Source organism: Lithobates pipiens, unplaced genomic scaffold (genome assembly GCF_037356315.1).
Source record: "Lithobates pipiens isolate NorthernLeopardFrog02 unplaced genomic scaffold, aLitPip1_a1.2 Scaffold_25, whole genome shotgun sequence".
Classification (NCBI taxonomy): Eukaryota; Metazoa; Chordata; class Amphibia; order Anura; family Ranidae; genus Lithobates; species Lithobates pipiens.
In genome coordinates, this window is record NW_027507787.1 from 167,365,422 (window position 1) to 167,380,569 (window position 15,148).

Sequence of the window (15,148 nt, forward strand, 5' to 3'; positions counted from 1 at the left end):
GTTATATAACTAACAAACTGTATACTAGCTTACAAAGGAAACCAGTGAGTATTTTATTCAGAGATCTCAAGAGATTTTTTTTTCCTTTGGGAGCAAGCCAAGGAAATCTTAAAGAAATTAGTGCCATCTGGATTTAGTATGGCCATTTGCAGCTGTGACTAACGAAAGACAGTATTTTGGAATTGGCACCATCCTGACTGTTCTCGGTAAGTGATAATACTGTTGCCAATTTCTATAATCCCTTTAAGGGGTTATAAGCCGGACTGAGCTTATTTAAAGCAATTTAATAAATTATTGATATACCATGGCTCTAAAGCAAATGTATTGTATATAAAATTGGATAACACATATGGAGAGCAGATTAAAACAGATTTACATTTTTCAGATTAGAGCAGATTTTTTTTTTAAATGTAAAAATCAATTTTAGGTTTTTAAATTCAGGTTGTCATTGCCAAGTGGTGGCACCTTCTGTTAAAATCTTGGATTCTATAGTAAAAAGGCAAGAACTCAGGGTAACACTCTCTGCCTGGATGCTTGGGATAATTGTGAATAATGTCTGAAACCAAAATAATTTAATTGAACAATCTGAAATTAAAAGCTGATTGGCTACCATACACAGCTACACCAGATTGTGAATGCGTAATTTTTTGTAAATCTCCCCCATAATGTTTTATATTATTGGTGAAACTCTCATCCAAGTGCTCTTTTCTTGTGAACAGATTCAATAATAGGCCAGCGGACAGATCATATCCAAAGTGTAGAAAACTCTTTAAAAAAAGATTTAATGGACAAGCGAACCTGGAAGCGAACATGTGACTGTTAGAGGTTATTTTATTTAGCATGTAGGCTTAGTGCTTTGTCCTAAGTCATTATATAAATGTGTCTAATGCTTTGTGCATGCTGTGTGATTTTTACACATGGTTCATCTAGTTGCATATTTATTAGATCGTGAATCTGGCATTCACCAAACATTCACTGCAGGTGAATTTTACTAGTGTATGTGTTTTAAATGACAGTGATTCATTCACCACTAGTGAATGTTTGACTGCTTTATAAATACACCCCAGTGCATGGGTTAGAGATGAAGTCATGCCTTGATGGTCTCAGAAATCTTACCAGACTTACAAAAGACAAGAAAAGTGTTGTTTTTCTTTTGTAAAGCTTTTAGCCTTCTAAAACTGATATTGCACTTTTGCATCAATGGTAGCGGGCCCTAATACCAACTAACTTGCAAATTCTCTTAGTAAAAGCTCTTGATTCAGGCCACTCCATCGGAGTCTCACTCCTCCTGCTGTTATTTCTATTGCAGAATAGAATAGTTAAAAAAAAAATAGAATATAATCACTTCATAACTGGCAGAGCAGTTGGGTATAACTGATAAATCAGAAGACAACTCATGGTCACCCAATGTATCTCATGCGAATCCACCTAAGCATGGTCACCCAAAGGCATCTAATGTGAATCCACCTAAACATATTCACCCAATGGCATCTCATGTGAATCTGCCTAAACATGGTCTCTTCATGGCATTTAATGTGAATCCACATAAACATGGTCACCCAATAGTATCTCATGTGAATCCACCAAAACATAGTTACTCAATAGCATCTCATGGACTCTCATGAGATGTCATTGAGTGACCGTGTTTAGTGGATTTACCCATAAACCTGGACAGGCTGTAGAGTAAAATAGATTTTTTAAATATTATTTTTATGCCTTCTAATATCTTAAACCTCCACTTACCCAGGATTGTTTTATTATATATATATATGCATAGTTATACAGATTTCAAATGTTTAGCAGAGAAACTCCATTACAGCTTTCAGGGTAGCTTGGTTTATGAAAAGCTAGGCACTTTTTAGCATGTCTGGGTGAAGCTGTTTTTGTAGCTTTGTGTATTATGGTGAGGACTGGGGGAGCACTGTATTATAAAAAATAGCAGGGCCTTTACAAAAATCGACCCATCTGTCAGTTAACAATATTGATATGTTTAAGGTTTGAATGTTGCAAGACAGAGGCCACTATAGGTACACCAATGCTAAGGAGTTAATGGAGGAGCACAGAGTATGCTCACGGTTGACCCTAAGCTGTTAAGGCATGGTTTCAGCAAACTTTGTAAAATTCCATTCCTGCATTTGCCAAGAAACTGCAAGTCTCAGCAAACCCATCCATTCAGTCTAGCAGGGCATGTGAGGACTTGTGGTCCTCTATCATCTACAGGCCCAAAAGTTTTATAAAAATCCTTTCTCCCGCCATAATGCCGTTCTGAGGTTTACCACCAATGGCCCCTCACTGTGGCTAGCTCCGCTGTCATTTTTGGAAGTGGCACTGTTCTCCATGTGCTGGGTAAGTCTGAAGATTTCACTCTGTTGTACGCTTCATTTTTGGAAAAACATCATCTTTTTTAAGAGTTTTTATATGCTGAGCTCTAAGCTGTGAGCTCTGGGAATAAATTAGAATTTGGGGGTGGCATTGTGCTTTCAGTGCTTGGTGAGTAAAATAAAAAATAAAGGTTACATTCTGTTATTATATATGATGGTGCTATATAATTTGAATATTACTAATAATGTTATTAATATAATTATGATTTTAAAACTATGTAATATGTGTTATTTTGTTAACATTTTCTGTATTTGATATTTATACATTTATTTATATATTGATCTTATTCAGATGTAGCATAAGCCTTATGTTTAGAAAAATGAAAGGTTTGTCATTAAAAAAACACTGTTATGAGTAACCTGTACATGATATTCAGAAGGCTGTTTTCTGTAAATGTAGCTTCAAAATAGTAGAGTAGTAGTAGAGTACTGCAAGTCTTTAATTAATGCAGCAGGTTTGAAGTTTAATTGATAACATTTATTGGCTAACTGGTAAGCTATGATGTATTACATTTTTGCTTTTTGGCCTGCGGATACTTATCTGTTTTTCCCTATTGCCCTATTATAACAATGATTCCTAACAGTCTCAAGTAATTTATTCCTGTCTATGACTGTCCCCAGAAGCATGTCCCCAGTCACCAACAAGTTCTATAGCGTGTTCAAACTCTCTGAAAGTCTCCTGCATCATGTCCGCAGTCTCTAACCATCTCATCCCATGATTGCAGTCTCTTACCATCTCCTGTATTATGGCCAAAGTCTCTGAGCATCCCCTGTAATATGTCCACAGTCCTTGACCATCTGCTACATTCTCTGACTATCTCTTGTATTATGTCAACAGTCTCTGACTACCTCCTGTATTATGTCTGCGGTCTCTACCATCTCTCATATTATGTCCACAGTCTCTACCACCTGTTGTATTATGTCCATAGTTTCTGACCACCTCCTTTATTATGTCTGCAGCCTCTGACCATCTTCTGTATTATGTCTGCACTCTCTGACCATCTTCTGTATTGTGTCTGCACTCTCTGACCATCTTCTGTATTATGTCCAAAGTCTATGACAATCTTCTCTATCATGCCCGTTTGAATATATTCTGTTGTGTGTCTGCTGTCTCTGACATTGAATACTCACTGAATTTTGATTGTGGCTCTTTTGGTGATGTAGAGGGCTGCACTTGAGGCTCCTCATACCAAGATAGTTGACCACCACTGGTATGAGGCCCAAAGAAGGGATCAAGCACGCCCATAAGCTTGCATCTCTAATAACTTAAAGGGGGATTTACTAAAACTGGTGCACACAGAATCTGGTGCAGCTCTGCATAGAATCCAATCAGCTTCCAGATTTTATTGTCAAAGCTTAAAGTGATTGTAATGCTCTATTTTGTGTATTCTTTTTTTAATTAAAATAACAAACATGTCATACTTACTTGCTCTGTACAATGGTTTTGCACAGAGCAGCCCCAACCCTCCTCCTCTCAGGTTCCCTGCTGGCACTCCTGGCCCTCTCCCCTGCCAAGCTCCCCCAGAGCAAGCTGCTTGCTCTGGGGGCACTTATGTGTGCTCGCTCCCAAGCCAGCCTTGTATGTTCATAAGACATACAGGGTGCAGTTCAGCCCCACCCCCAGCTCCCTCCTCAAGGAATGTGATTGATAGCAGCAGGAGCCAATGGCTCCCACTGCTATGTCTCAGCCAATGAGGAGAGAGAGACCCAGAAGAGCCAAGGCTCTCGTGCACAATGCTTGATCAGGCTCAGGTAGGTATTAAGGGGGGCTAAGGGGGTGCTGCATACTGAAGGTTTTTTACCTTCATGAATAGATTTCATGAAGGTAAAAAACATTCAGCCTTTAGAACCACTTTAAGGCCAAGTTCACACTGATGCGATAAGCGCTCCAAGTTTGGAGCACATGTCACATCAGCAGTTGCACCCCATTCAGTGCAATGGAACTGTTCTAATCTGTGCGACTCAAGTCACTCCAGCTTAAATAAATGTACCTGCACTACTTTTGGTCCAACTTTGGAATGACTTGCATTGACTTCTGTTAAAGAAGTCACATGCAAGTCATGCCAAAGTCGCTTTGGGATTGGGCTTCAAAGTCATGCAGACGTTGCGGCAGTGTGAACCCGGGCTAATTGAACAAGCTGAAGTTAGAAGTTAATTGGTTACAATGTACAGCTGCACCAGATTCTGTTTGCACCAGTTTTAGTATATCCCCCAAAGTGTATCTAAACCCAAAAGCAAAAATTTTATAAATTGCAGCTTACCTAACCTTAAATGTGGTGGCTGTGTTAGTTTATTTTAGCCTTTTTTCCCTTTATTTTCAACTGGAAATCTGGCCAGAAATAATTTTTAACCATCTAAGCTGTCCAGCAAAACTGGCACTTAAAGGGTTAAGATAAACCACTGACGTTTATTTATTCATTTATGTAAAACCTTTATCCCCAAAAAAAATTGTCTCTGTAACTACTTTCTGTTGATTTTAGCTCTCTGGCCCATTACAGAGATTTCCCCACATAGCAGGACGTTAGAGTAAATTGCTTTAAAATGAGGTGCAATCCCCTCTTTCAGATTTTTCATTGTTTTCTTTGTTGGAGACACAGCAGGAAGTGAGAGAAAATGTTAAAAAGTGAGTGGAAATCTCCTCTTAGACAGTTATTACTGGATCAGGTCCCTGCACCTCTTGTTCTGGTGGTTTAAAATCTGGACTTCCACTTGTTTTCCATCTTGAAAAGAGAGAAAAAAGGTGAAGAGTGAAGGGAAATCCACTTTTACATAGTCATGACCAGAACAGGTATCCTCTCAACTTTTGTTCTGGTGGCAATTGTAAAAAAAAAATGGATTTCCCCTTATTTTCTGGCTTGAAAATACACCAGTAAAGCCCCGTACACACGAGCGGACTTTTCAACATCCAAAGTCCGTCAGACCGAGTCCGTCAGACTATCCGATCGTGTGTGGGCTGCAACGGACTTTAGCTTCGCAAAAGTCTGACGGACTTTAGAAATGAAGCATGCTTCAAATTTTCCCGACGGAACTCCGCCGGACCCGGTCCCCTTCGAAAAATCCGCTCGTGTGTATGCTACTCCGACGGACTAAAACCGACGCTAGGGCAGCTATTGGCTACTGGCTATGAACTTCCTTATTCGAATCCAGTCGTACGTCATCACGTTCGACTCCGTCGGAGTTTGGTGTGATGGTGTGTGTCCAAGTCCGTTCGGTCGAAAAGTCCGCCAGAACTCCGCCAGAACTCCGTCGGAACTCCGGCGGAACTCCTTTGGAGGTCTGTCGGACATAAGTCCTCTCGTGTGTACGGGGCTTAAGAGAAAAAAAATTGTGAAAAGTGAGGGGAAATCCTATCCTAGACAGTTGTGACCGGAACAGGTTCCCTGTACCTATTGTAAAACATGCACCAATTGTAAAAATGTAGATTTCCTCTTGTTTACTGTCTTGGAGATGCAACAGGAAATGGCAAAAAGGGTGTACAAATCTCCTCTTGGGACAGTCGTGACCAGAAAACTTGTCCCCTCACCTATTGTTCTGGTGACAACTGTAAAAATGTGGATTTCCCCCCCATTTCCTGTCTTGGATATACTGCCAAAATATGGATAAAAATTGTGAATATTGGGGGGAAGTCCTCTCATAGACAGTTGTGAGCAAAACATGTGTTCCCTTCCCTCTTGTACTGGCGATAGCTGTAGAATTTTGGATTTCTCCTCATTTCCTGTCTTGGACATACGTCAGGAAGGGAGAGAAAATTCTGAAAAGTGAAGGGAAATGTCCTCTAAAGCCCCATACACACTATCAGATTTTCTGCTGTTTTTTGTCTTCAGATTTACCAAAACCATGCAGTGTAAGGGCCTGCCTGATTGCTTACAAATTGAAACTCCTAAGGTTTGACCTCATATTATATGGTTTTGGGAAATCTGAAGACAAAAATCAGCAGAAAATCTGATAGTGTGTATGGGGCTTTAGACTGTTGTTACTGGAGCAGGTGACCCCTCACCTCTTGTTCTGGTGAAAACTGTGAAAATGTGGATTCCTCCCATTTCCTGTTGTGGAGGTACAACAGGAGGAAAGAAATGTGGCTTAGCTCAGTTTCCTGTCTTGGAAAATATAACAGGATAAAATGTAAAAAGTGAGAAGAAATAACAGACATTGTGTCACCTCACCTCTTGTTCTGGAGACAAGTGTAACATGTTGGATTTCTCCTGATTTCCTGTTTTGGGGATACAACAGGAGGAGAGTAAAAAAATGGTGAAGAGAGAGGGAAAAACCCCTCTTGGAACAGTTGTGACCAGAATAGGTGCCCCCCCAGTGACAACTGTAAAATGTTGGGTTTCCCCTCATTTCCTGACTTGGAGAAACAGCAGGAAGAGAGAGTAAATGTTGAAAAGTGAGGGGAGATCCCCTCTTGGACAGTTGTCACAACTGCAACATTTGGGATTTCCTTTGGATTCTGCCCTAGAGACACAATAAGCAGTGACAGGGGCTCTCTCCTAAGTTAGGGAAAATCACTTCTTAGACTTTTGTACCCAGAAAAGGCATCCCCATTGGATGATTTCCCTCACCTTCTAATCCAGTGACAACTATAAAATGTTGGATCTCCCATTAATTTCTGTAACAATGGTCACTAGGACTAATAGAGAGGGAGATTCTCACTAGCGAGGAACCAGACAGCAATATAAGCTCTAATCCTTTCACACTCCATTCAAAAGTAATGGCAATGTATACAGTTTAACATATCTGTATGTTCTATCTCTGCTCTTACAAGATAGCCATAGTGAATTCCTATATTTTCTGCTTTTCTTCAAAGGAAATAATACGGAACAGCTTCCCCCCAAAGTCAAAATCTTTCCTCCAAACAAACAAGAGCTCAAAGATCACGACCTCATTTCACTGGTCTGTGTGGCAAGTGGTTTCTACCCAGAACATGTATGGTTACGTTGGTCTGTTAATGACAAAACAAGAAATGACCTGTACAAAAATGTGGCGAGCTTCAACAACATTAGCAACACTTTTTACACCAGCAAACGCCTCACTCTGACAAGATCTGAATATTTCAACACAGAAAACACCTTCAAATGTGAGGCAGGCTTTATTGGAAACAGCAGTGATGACTCTCAAGAGATTAGGGGAGAATCAGGTATGTAAAACTGGCACAGAAACAAATGATTTTAGCAATCATAAAATGTATGCTTGGCCAAAAACAAAACAAAAGTGTAATAGTGAAGGCTCCATGCCTTTGAGCAGCTACAATACATGGCTAAAAGGTTTGTGAATGCCTGACCCTCACACCTATGTGGGCTTGTTGGTCATTCCATTGCAAAATCATGGCCATTACCATGGAGTTGCCCCCATTCTTTTAAGGGTATAACAGCCTCATCTCTTCTGGGAAGACTTTCCATAAGACTGTGAATGAATGCCTTACCATCACGCCTATATCAGCTTGTTGGTCATCCCATTCCAAAACCATGGCCATTGATATGGAGTTGCCCCCTTTCCTCTAAGGTTATAACAGCCTTCACTATTCTGGGAAGACTTTTCATTACATTTTTGAAGGTGTCTGTGGGAGTTTGTCCCCAGTTAGCCAAAATAATCAGGTACTAACGCTGAACAAGAATAACTGGCTTGCAATTGATGTTCAATCTTTCAAAAGATGTTCAGTATGGTTAAGGTCAGGGCTCCATGCAGGGAAAAACTGATACCAAGTCAAATTCAGGTACTGATATTGCTTTCTGTCATGCTCACCACAATCAGGAACTGGTAAGCGTTTCTTCTACTAATAGCAGCCTCTGTTCCGTTAAGGCAACAAGGCCTACCACTACTTGGTTGCACCCAGGTTTTAGTACACACTTCTATAGTTTCTGGACTGGTGCCATGGGAACTTAGCAAAGATAACAGAAAAGGATATCTGTAGTCTTGAGGCAGATCAGGTATAGGTTGTAGAGGTGCAGGGCAGCATCCATGTGAACGTCCAGAGGTTTGTGGTGGTCTAAGCAGGCAATAATTAAAAACATTATCCTGAGTGCTGAGGTCAAGGCAGGCAGAGAAAACTGTGGTCCAGAAATGGTTCCGTGGTCAGGGCAGGTGGCAGGTAAGACTAATGCAGAAAATAGTATGTGGTCAAGGCAATCCAAGAGAGTAGTCCTATTACCAGGTAGGGGTCAAAAAGAGGAGTCCAGTGACAAGGCTTAATGGGCAGGGACAATGAGGCAAGACAGAGTAGGGAGCCAGGTAGCATTACAAGCTCAGAACCCCAGGCTTGCAATGCTCAAAGAGAGTGCCACTGCCAATTGGGGGGAGAAGTCAAAGGAGGGGATGTATGGACATAAGCAATCAATGCAGTAGAGGCTAGGCAGATGGATCCATCCTGGGGATGCCTTCCAGGAAGTGCAAAGAGGGGACATTTCTGAGCATTCGAAGTGCAAATTAGGTGACTGAGCAGCGCTCTGCAGAGTGGGAGCCCTGGTAAGTCTCAGGTACCTAGCACTTGCATTTGAAAAATATTAATTTATATGCATCTGTTATAGCAAGAATCAATTTTTAAATGTAAGTACCCTAATTTGACTTGGTGTCAGCATCTTGCAGTCCCTGTACAACACAGCTCAGACTCAGGGAAGGAAGAAGCAGTACAAAGTCAAGTTGCGCTATATGTTCTTTTAGGAATATGCTGATAGAAGGAGAGAGTAGATTGAAAGGGAGATGAGCATACCAGCCTTCAAAAGTCTCCCCTAGATGTGTAAAAATGTGATCATAATTCAAATATAACACTGATGCATAAAATATGATTTGGTTAATACTGCTTTAGGTTACCTATACATTGCTGATAGTAATTTACTCTCTGTTCTTTTCGTTGCAGATTGTGGTGTTTCTAAAGGTATGTGATTTTTTATTGAATTTCTTCTAGAGTACAAAAAATGAATTCTTTTGTAAGTTGGACTGAAGTCCAATATTTAGTTTGATAAATTGTCATCCCATCTGTATTTCATTACTGTCTTTGTCCTCATTGGAAGATTTCCTATCTCTGGTTCCTATCCCAGGTTGGTCATCAGGGAAAATCTCCCCATTAGGGATACAGATAACCACCTAACCTAGCCAATCTAACCTAGCCAATCTAACCTTTCCCCACACCATCCAAAGCTCAATGTATATTTGGCCCAGAGTCAAGTAGTACTCCCTCCTCCGTGTTGCTTTTTGATCCCCTGTTATCTCTACTGCTGCTTTCTTTTCAAAACACATACTCACAATTACAGTGACTCCAGCGTTGCCCCACAGCAATCTGCTTTTCGCGTGACACACACTGGGTCCCCCACCACCATCTTGGGCCTCTACAGCTGGTTGCCTCTTCAGGGTGCAGGTACCCAGCTACTCAGGCTGCCCTCTAACACACCTGCCTCCCAGCCCAGCCAGTGAGCCCAATCATGCAGCCTCCTGGGAGATGTGAGGCAAGTATCCCAGGAGGATCCAGGACAAGGTATATGTCATGGGCCAAGGTGGTGGCAGGTTCAATAAACAATATTTAAAGAAAGAACCAGTTCAGAAAAAAAAGCTAAGTTTGGCTTGTGGGGGAAAGGTGTTTAGAGTTAAATTCTAGAGGTGCACAGAATATAAATTTTGGTGCTGAAACCGAAAATGCAGAATGCACTTGGCCCAAACCCAAAAATGACAGATTTAAAAAAAATCTATTTATTTTGAAATATAATTGTATTATATTCAACTTTTTAATTAATATCACAAATGTAAATGAATATGAATTTATTGTCAGTCATTATTGGGACCTTTAGCGCAAGAAAAGCTCAAGAAGAAAGTATCCCTTTAAATTCTGTGTATGTCTTCACACGTTCCTTGCGCTTCACTGTGGTGTTAAAAATCCTGCTTGCTACATTTAGTCAGTTAAAAAAACAAAAACGCACCTTCCCGTTAAAATTATTGAAAACGCAGCAATAGCGTAGCAATAACGCATCAATAACGCACCCGTGTTACGTTTTTAATGAGGCTTTTGAGTCACGTGACCTATAAAAAACATGCCATAAGCACATGAAAATTGTGGTAAAATCGCGGCAACATCTTTCAGCAAACTGCCAATAACATCATTTTTGACCTTTTCTGTTAAATTCCACTTTAATAACTTGCATATTATATAACAGATCCAGCACCTTGGGATATCCAGCAAAAAAATATGTTGATGTGAAAAAAAAACTGCCCCTACCCTATTCAAGATAAACTTAGAAATAAAATGCAAATACCCAAGGTGCTGGATCTGTTATATAATATGCAAGTTATTAAAGTGGAATTTAACAGAAAAGGTCAAAAATGATGTTATTGCCATACTGTATGTACCTCAAAATTTCTTCTTGAACCCCCCAAACACAAAGTTGGCCCCTCGGAAAGCCAGCAGCTCTATTGGTCTTTGAGGATGGTCATCGAAATTAATGGACCAATAAAAAGGCATGGTAGGCAGAAAGGGGGCAGGCCTAAAGCAGACACATTGGGAGCAGCAGATGTGTCCATGCCAATTGACAGCAATGGGACTGTCTACCAGATGTCAAATAGAGAATAGAGTCCCTATCAGGGACACAGAATATTAACATAGTGATGTTGACAGGTAGACCCCTAACTTGGTTCTCCAAATGATAAAAGCATTACTATAATCTGGAGGTCTTACTATGTGCCCCCATTGCCTGCTCTCAAGGCAGAACTAGGAGATTAGGTTGGAGATGAGTTATGTGCAAATGCCAATGGGTTTCATAGAAAGTCATTACCAATAACAACAACTTGTAATCTCCCTAGAGGTGCCATAGTAATATGCACATGTATGAAAAAGGTGGACGTATTAATATGGCAGGTGGGCTTAGAGGTATAGGACCCAATTGGTAATGGTAATACACTTTTTTTTTTACTTTAAATCACAACCGGGGTTAAAGAAAAGCCTTCCAATGTTTTCTTTTCTTTCCAGAGACTTACGCCATGTACATAAACCAGGGGAAGATTTCCTATATCATGGTTCTGTTCAAGAGTGGTCTGTATGCTCTGATCGTCCTGGCTATCATCTGGAGGAGGAAGGTGAGTGTTGGGGAGATGACGGGGTTCTGATAAGTGTGCGGGACTTGTGAATCACCATTGTCTGGAAAGGAGAATGATTTGTCTTGCCGATGAGTCAAAATAAAACCATCTCATGAGATAATAACAATTCTATGTTACCGCTGCCTGTTCTCTAGAAGAAGCCATGGAAATGAAAGTGCATGTACAGCCGAAAATCTAATTTTCAGTATGTTTGGCATCATGTCTCACTGTACGCAGTTCTCCTTACAGTGTATGAAAACTCTTCTCTTATTTGTTCCCTTTTGATCTGTTGAAAGAGTTGTGTTATAGCTGTACTATTTTTCTTAGTATGGCCCCTTTCGCACAAGCAGACTGATTGGGTCCACCTGTCAGTTTTTCAGGTGGACCTGATCAGACCACCCATTGTTCTTGATGGGGAGGCGGATGTCAGCGGACATGTATCTGCTGACACCCACCGGTGAATCCGCTGAAATCAGACGTATGGCGATACATACATCCAGCGGATTGGATCACAATCAGATGGAAATGAGCATGCAGTCCCTTTCCATCCAACCACCCCATAGAGAACAGCGGGCTGTGTCCATGTCCGCTCTGCATATAGGAGCAGACACAGACATGTCATCCGCCTGCACATCGGGGATCAGCAGAGAGATCCCCAGCCAAGCAGGTGGATTCCACTTGGACAGATCCGCTCCATGTAAAAGGGGCCTACAGATGTTCTTTAAAACAGTTCTTCATTATTTTAGGAAAAAATAAAAAAAAAATTCTGTATAAATACTGTAACTGCTGACTTTTAATAAAAGTACACTTACCTGTCCAGGGATCAAGGGCCATGTTCACCCGAACCACTTTTTTGCCGGTCTTCGGGACCTCGGCATCAGCATGTTTACTGTGGGCAGCCAGCTGTGACTCCTTGCGGCTTAACAGATTGCTACCCACTGTGTATGCATGAGCCACGCTGCGCTTTGTGAATGGTCTCGCAGCCTTCTGGGACCTGTGACATGTCCCAGAAGGTTTCAGGGGGAGGGAGAACTGCTGGTTGATTGCTACGGCCAAAGTGGGAGTGGGTACTTGCCAAAACTAGACTTCACACAGTGCAGCCAGGAACTCCTCTGATTTCCCATTTCTCCCAACAAGTGGAAAAAGTAGAAGGGAGGGGGCATGAAATGGAACTTCCCCTTTAGGGTGAAGTTCCGTTTTAAAGTGTAAATATATATTGTAGCATACAAGTCCATAATGTGGTGACTGCGTTCATTTTCTTTTTTTTAGGCCTGCCCTAGGTAACAACACTCACTTGTTGCGGAGTGTTGTCATCCTAGAACAGGAAGTAAGTTAGGCTAAGTTCGCACTTTCAAAAAACTCTAACTCTGACACTAACACTAATCCATGCACCTATAGCATGAACGTGCGTTTTTAAGCGGTTAAGGCATTTAAAAAAAACGCACCCAGACACCCTGAAAGTGATTTTATTTTATTAAGGTTTTTTTTTTTTCACCTTACTGATATATGATAAACTTTTTTTTCCCCCGCCTAGTTGTACAACTTAAAGTGGTTCTAAAGTCAGAAGGTTTTTTATCTTGACGGTGGGTCAGAGAAAGGGTTAAAACCAGCTGAGAAAGGGTTAAAACCACCCTGCTGCAGCGGCGCTTTGCCGGCGGTATAGCCACGCTGCCCAGTGATTTCAATGGGCAGGAGTGGTGGAGGAGCGGTATACAAACCACTCCATCACCGCTCCAAAGATGCTGCTAGCAGGACTTTTTTTAGCGTCCTGCCATCGCACCGCTCCAGTGTGAAAGCCCTCGGGGGTTTCACATTGGAGAGACAGGAGCAGCTCTTTCATGGCGCTTTGCAGACGCTATTTTTAGCGCTGTAGCGCCTGCAAAGTGCCCCATTGTGAAAGGGGTCTAATATTTACCTGAGCCCCATCTCAAACCAGTGATGTTGCACGAGAGTCTTGGCTGTCCAGGACTCTCCCTCTTCATTGGCTGAGACAGCAGCAGGGCGCCATTGGCTCATGCTGCTGTCAATCAGAGTCAGTAAGCCAATGAGGAGGGAGTAGGGGCGGGGCTGAGGCATGGCTCCCTGTCTGAATAGACACACAGAGCAGCTGCTTGGCTTGGGTGCCCCTACAGCAAGCTGCTTTATGTGAGGGCACTCAGCAGGAGGGAGTGGCCAAGAGCACTGAAGAGGAGGATCTGAGCTGCCCTGTGCAAAACCACTGCACAGAGCAGGTAAATATGACATGTTTATTATTTAAAAAAATCTAAAAAGCAAGACTTTATTATCACTTTAAGAGTTATCCAGCTTTGCATAACCAACTGGTGACTAGGGATGAACTTGGGTTTGGTCTGAACCAGTAAGGAAACTGTCAGTACTGGGCCAATCACCTGCATGAAGGGGATTCCCCACAACGTAGCTACAAGAAAAACAAAGGGATGGGGATGCTTGTAACATCATTGTAGGATGGTTCTGCTCAAACCCCAGACTGGAACTTCAGAAATGTTGAGTTAAATTTTTTTTATTTATTTTTTTGTGCAACAGAGATGGTATATTGACTTGTGTTTATGCTTCCTACTCTAGGTTCTCTCAGGATCTTGCTAGAGGATCACCCTGAGGATACAATTTTGATGCAGCTTCAATGCACAATGCACGCTTCACATGCAAAGTATATACGTTCAGCCTTGCAAGGGAGTGGAGGTCAGCAGATCCAGAAAGATGCCTATGACCTAGAAGACACAATGGCAGATCCAACATTGAAAACCCCTGGGGCTAAACAGCTGTGCAATTCTTCTTGTCGTCTGTGCTATTTATTGGTGTGCAATATTTACTTGTCAATAAATAAGAGTCTTCTGCATAATAATTGTCTATTGGTTTTAAATATCTATTGTACGTGCCAAGAGGTTAGAGCTGCCTTTCTTAACTTTTGGACCCCAGAGGAACCCTTAAAGTGTTACTAAACCCAGGACCCTGCATTCACTATATCTGGTCTCCCACAGTACACACAATGTGGAAATGCAATTATTTTAGTAAATATAAATTGCTAAATACCTTTTCTTGTCAGCAGTATATAGCAGTCTTGTGACTTCTATCAGTGTCTGGTTAAAGCTTGTAGGAGGAGTATTCATTCTCCTCTCACTGTCCTATGAGGCTGCATGACCCCTGACCCTCTGTCTGGACAGTGCTTAACCCCTTAGGTTCCACAATGAGAGTATAACAAGCAGGGGCGTAACTAGAAATCACAGGGCCCCATAGCAAAATGTTGTATGGGCCCCCCCCCCCACAAAAAAAAAAAAATGAACGAATGCCAGTGAACAACAGATTACCACACTCATGTAGCACAGTACCCAGGCAAAAGCTTATATTAATTTCAACCAACAAAGTATGCAGTATACCGTATGCAGCCCCTGAAGGACACACATGCATATCCCCATCAGTACAGGCCCCCCTCAGTGCAGACACCACCCTCAGTGCAGGACACCCCCAGCAGTGCAGACCCACCTTTCTCAGTGCAGACCCCCTCAGTAGTACCGACCCCTCAGCAGTGCAGACACCCCCTTAGTACATACACCCCACTTAGTGCAGACCCCCCATCAGTACAGACACCCCCCACCTCAGTGCAGCCCCCCCCAGCAGTACAGACCCCCCCAGCAGTACAGACCCCCCACCCAAGTGCAGACCCCCCACCCAAGTGCAGACCCCCCACCCAAGTG

General features: G+C 42.0%; 1 gene segment (V, D, J or C); it reads left to right on the forward strand.

Annotated features, from left to right (window-relative positions):
• The window catches only part of LOC143930638 (T-cell receptor beta-1 chain C region-like), a 52,060-nt gene extending 37,762 nt beyond the window's left edge, over positions 1–14,298 (forward strand). The window contains 4 exon segments of the C gene segment in view: positions 7,189–7,518; positions 9,235–9,252; positions 11,332–11,438; positions 14,019–14,298. Coding sequence covers positions 7,189–7,518; positions 9,235–9,252; positions 11,332–11,438; positions 14,019–14,039 — 476 coding nt within the window.
• Positions 14,299–15,148: the final 850 nt, after the last annotated feature.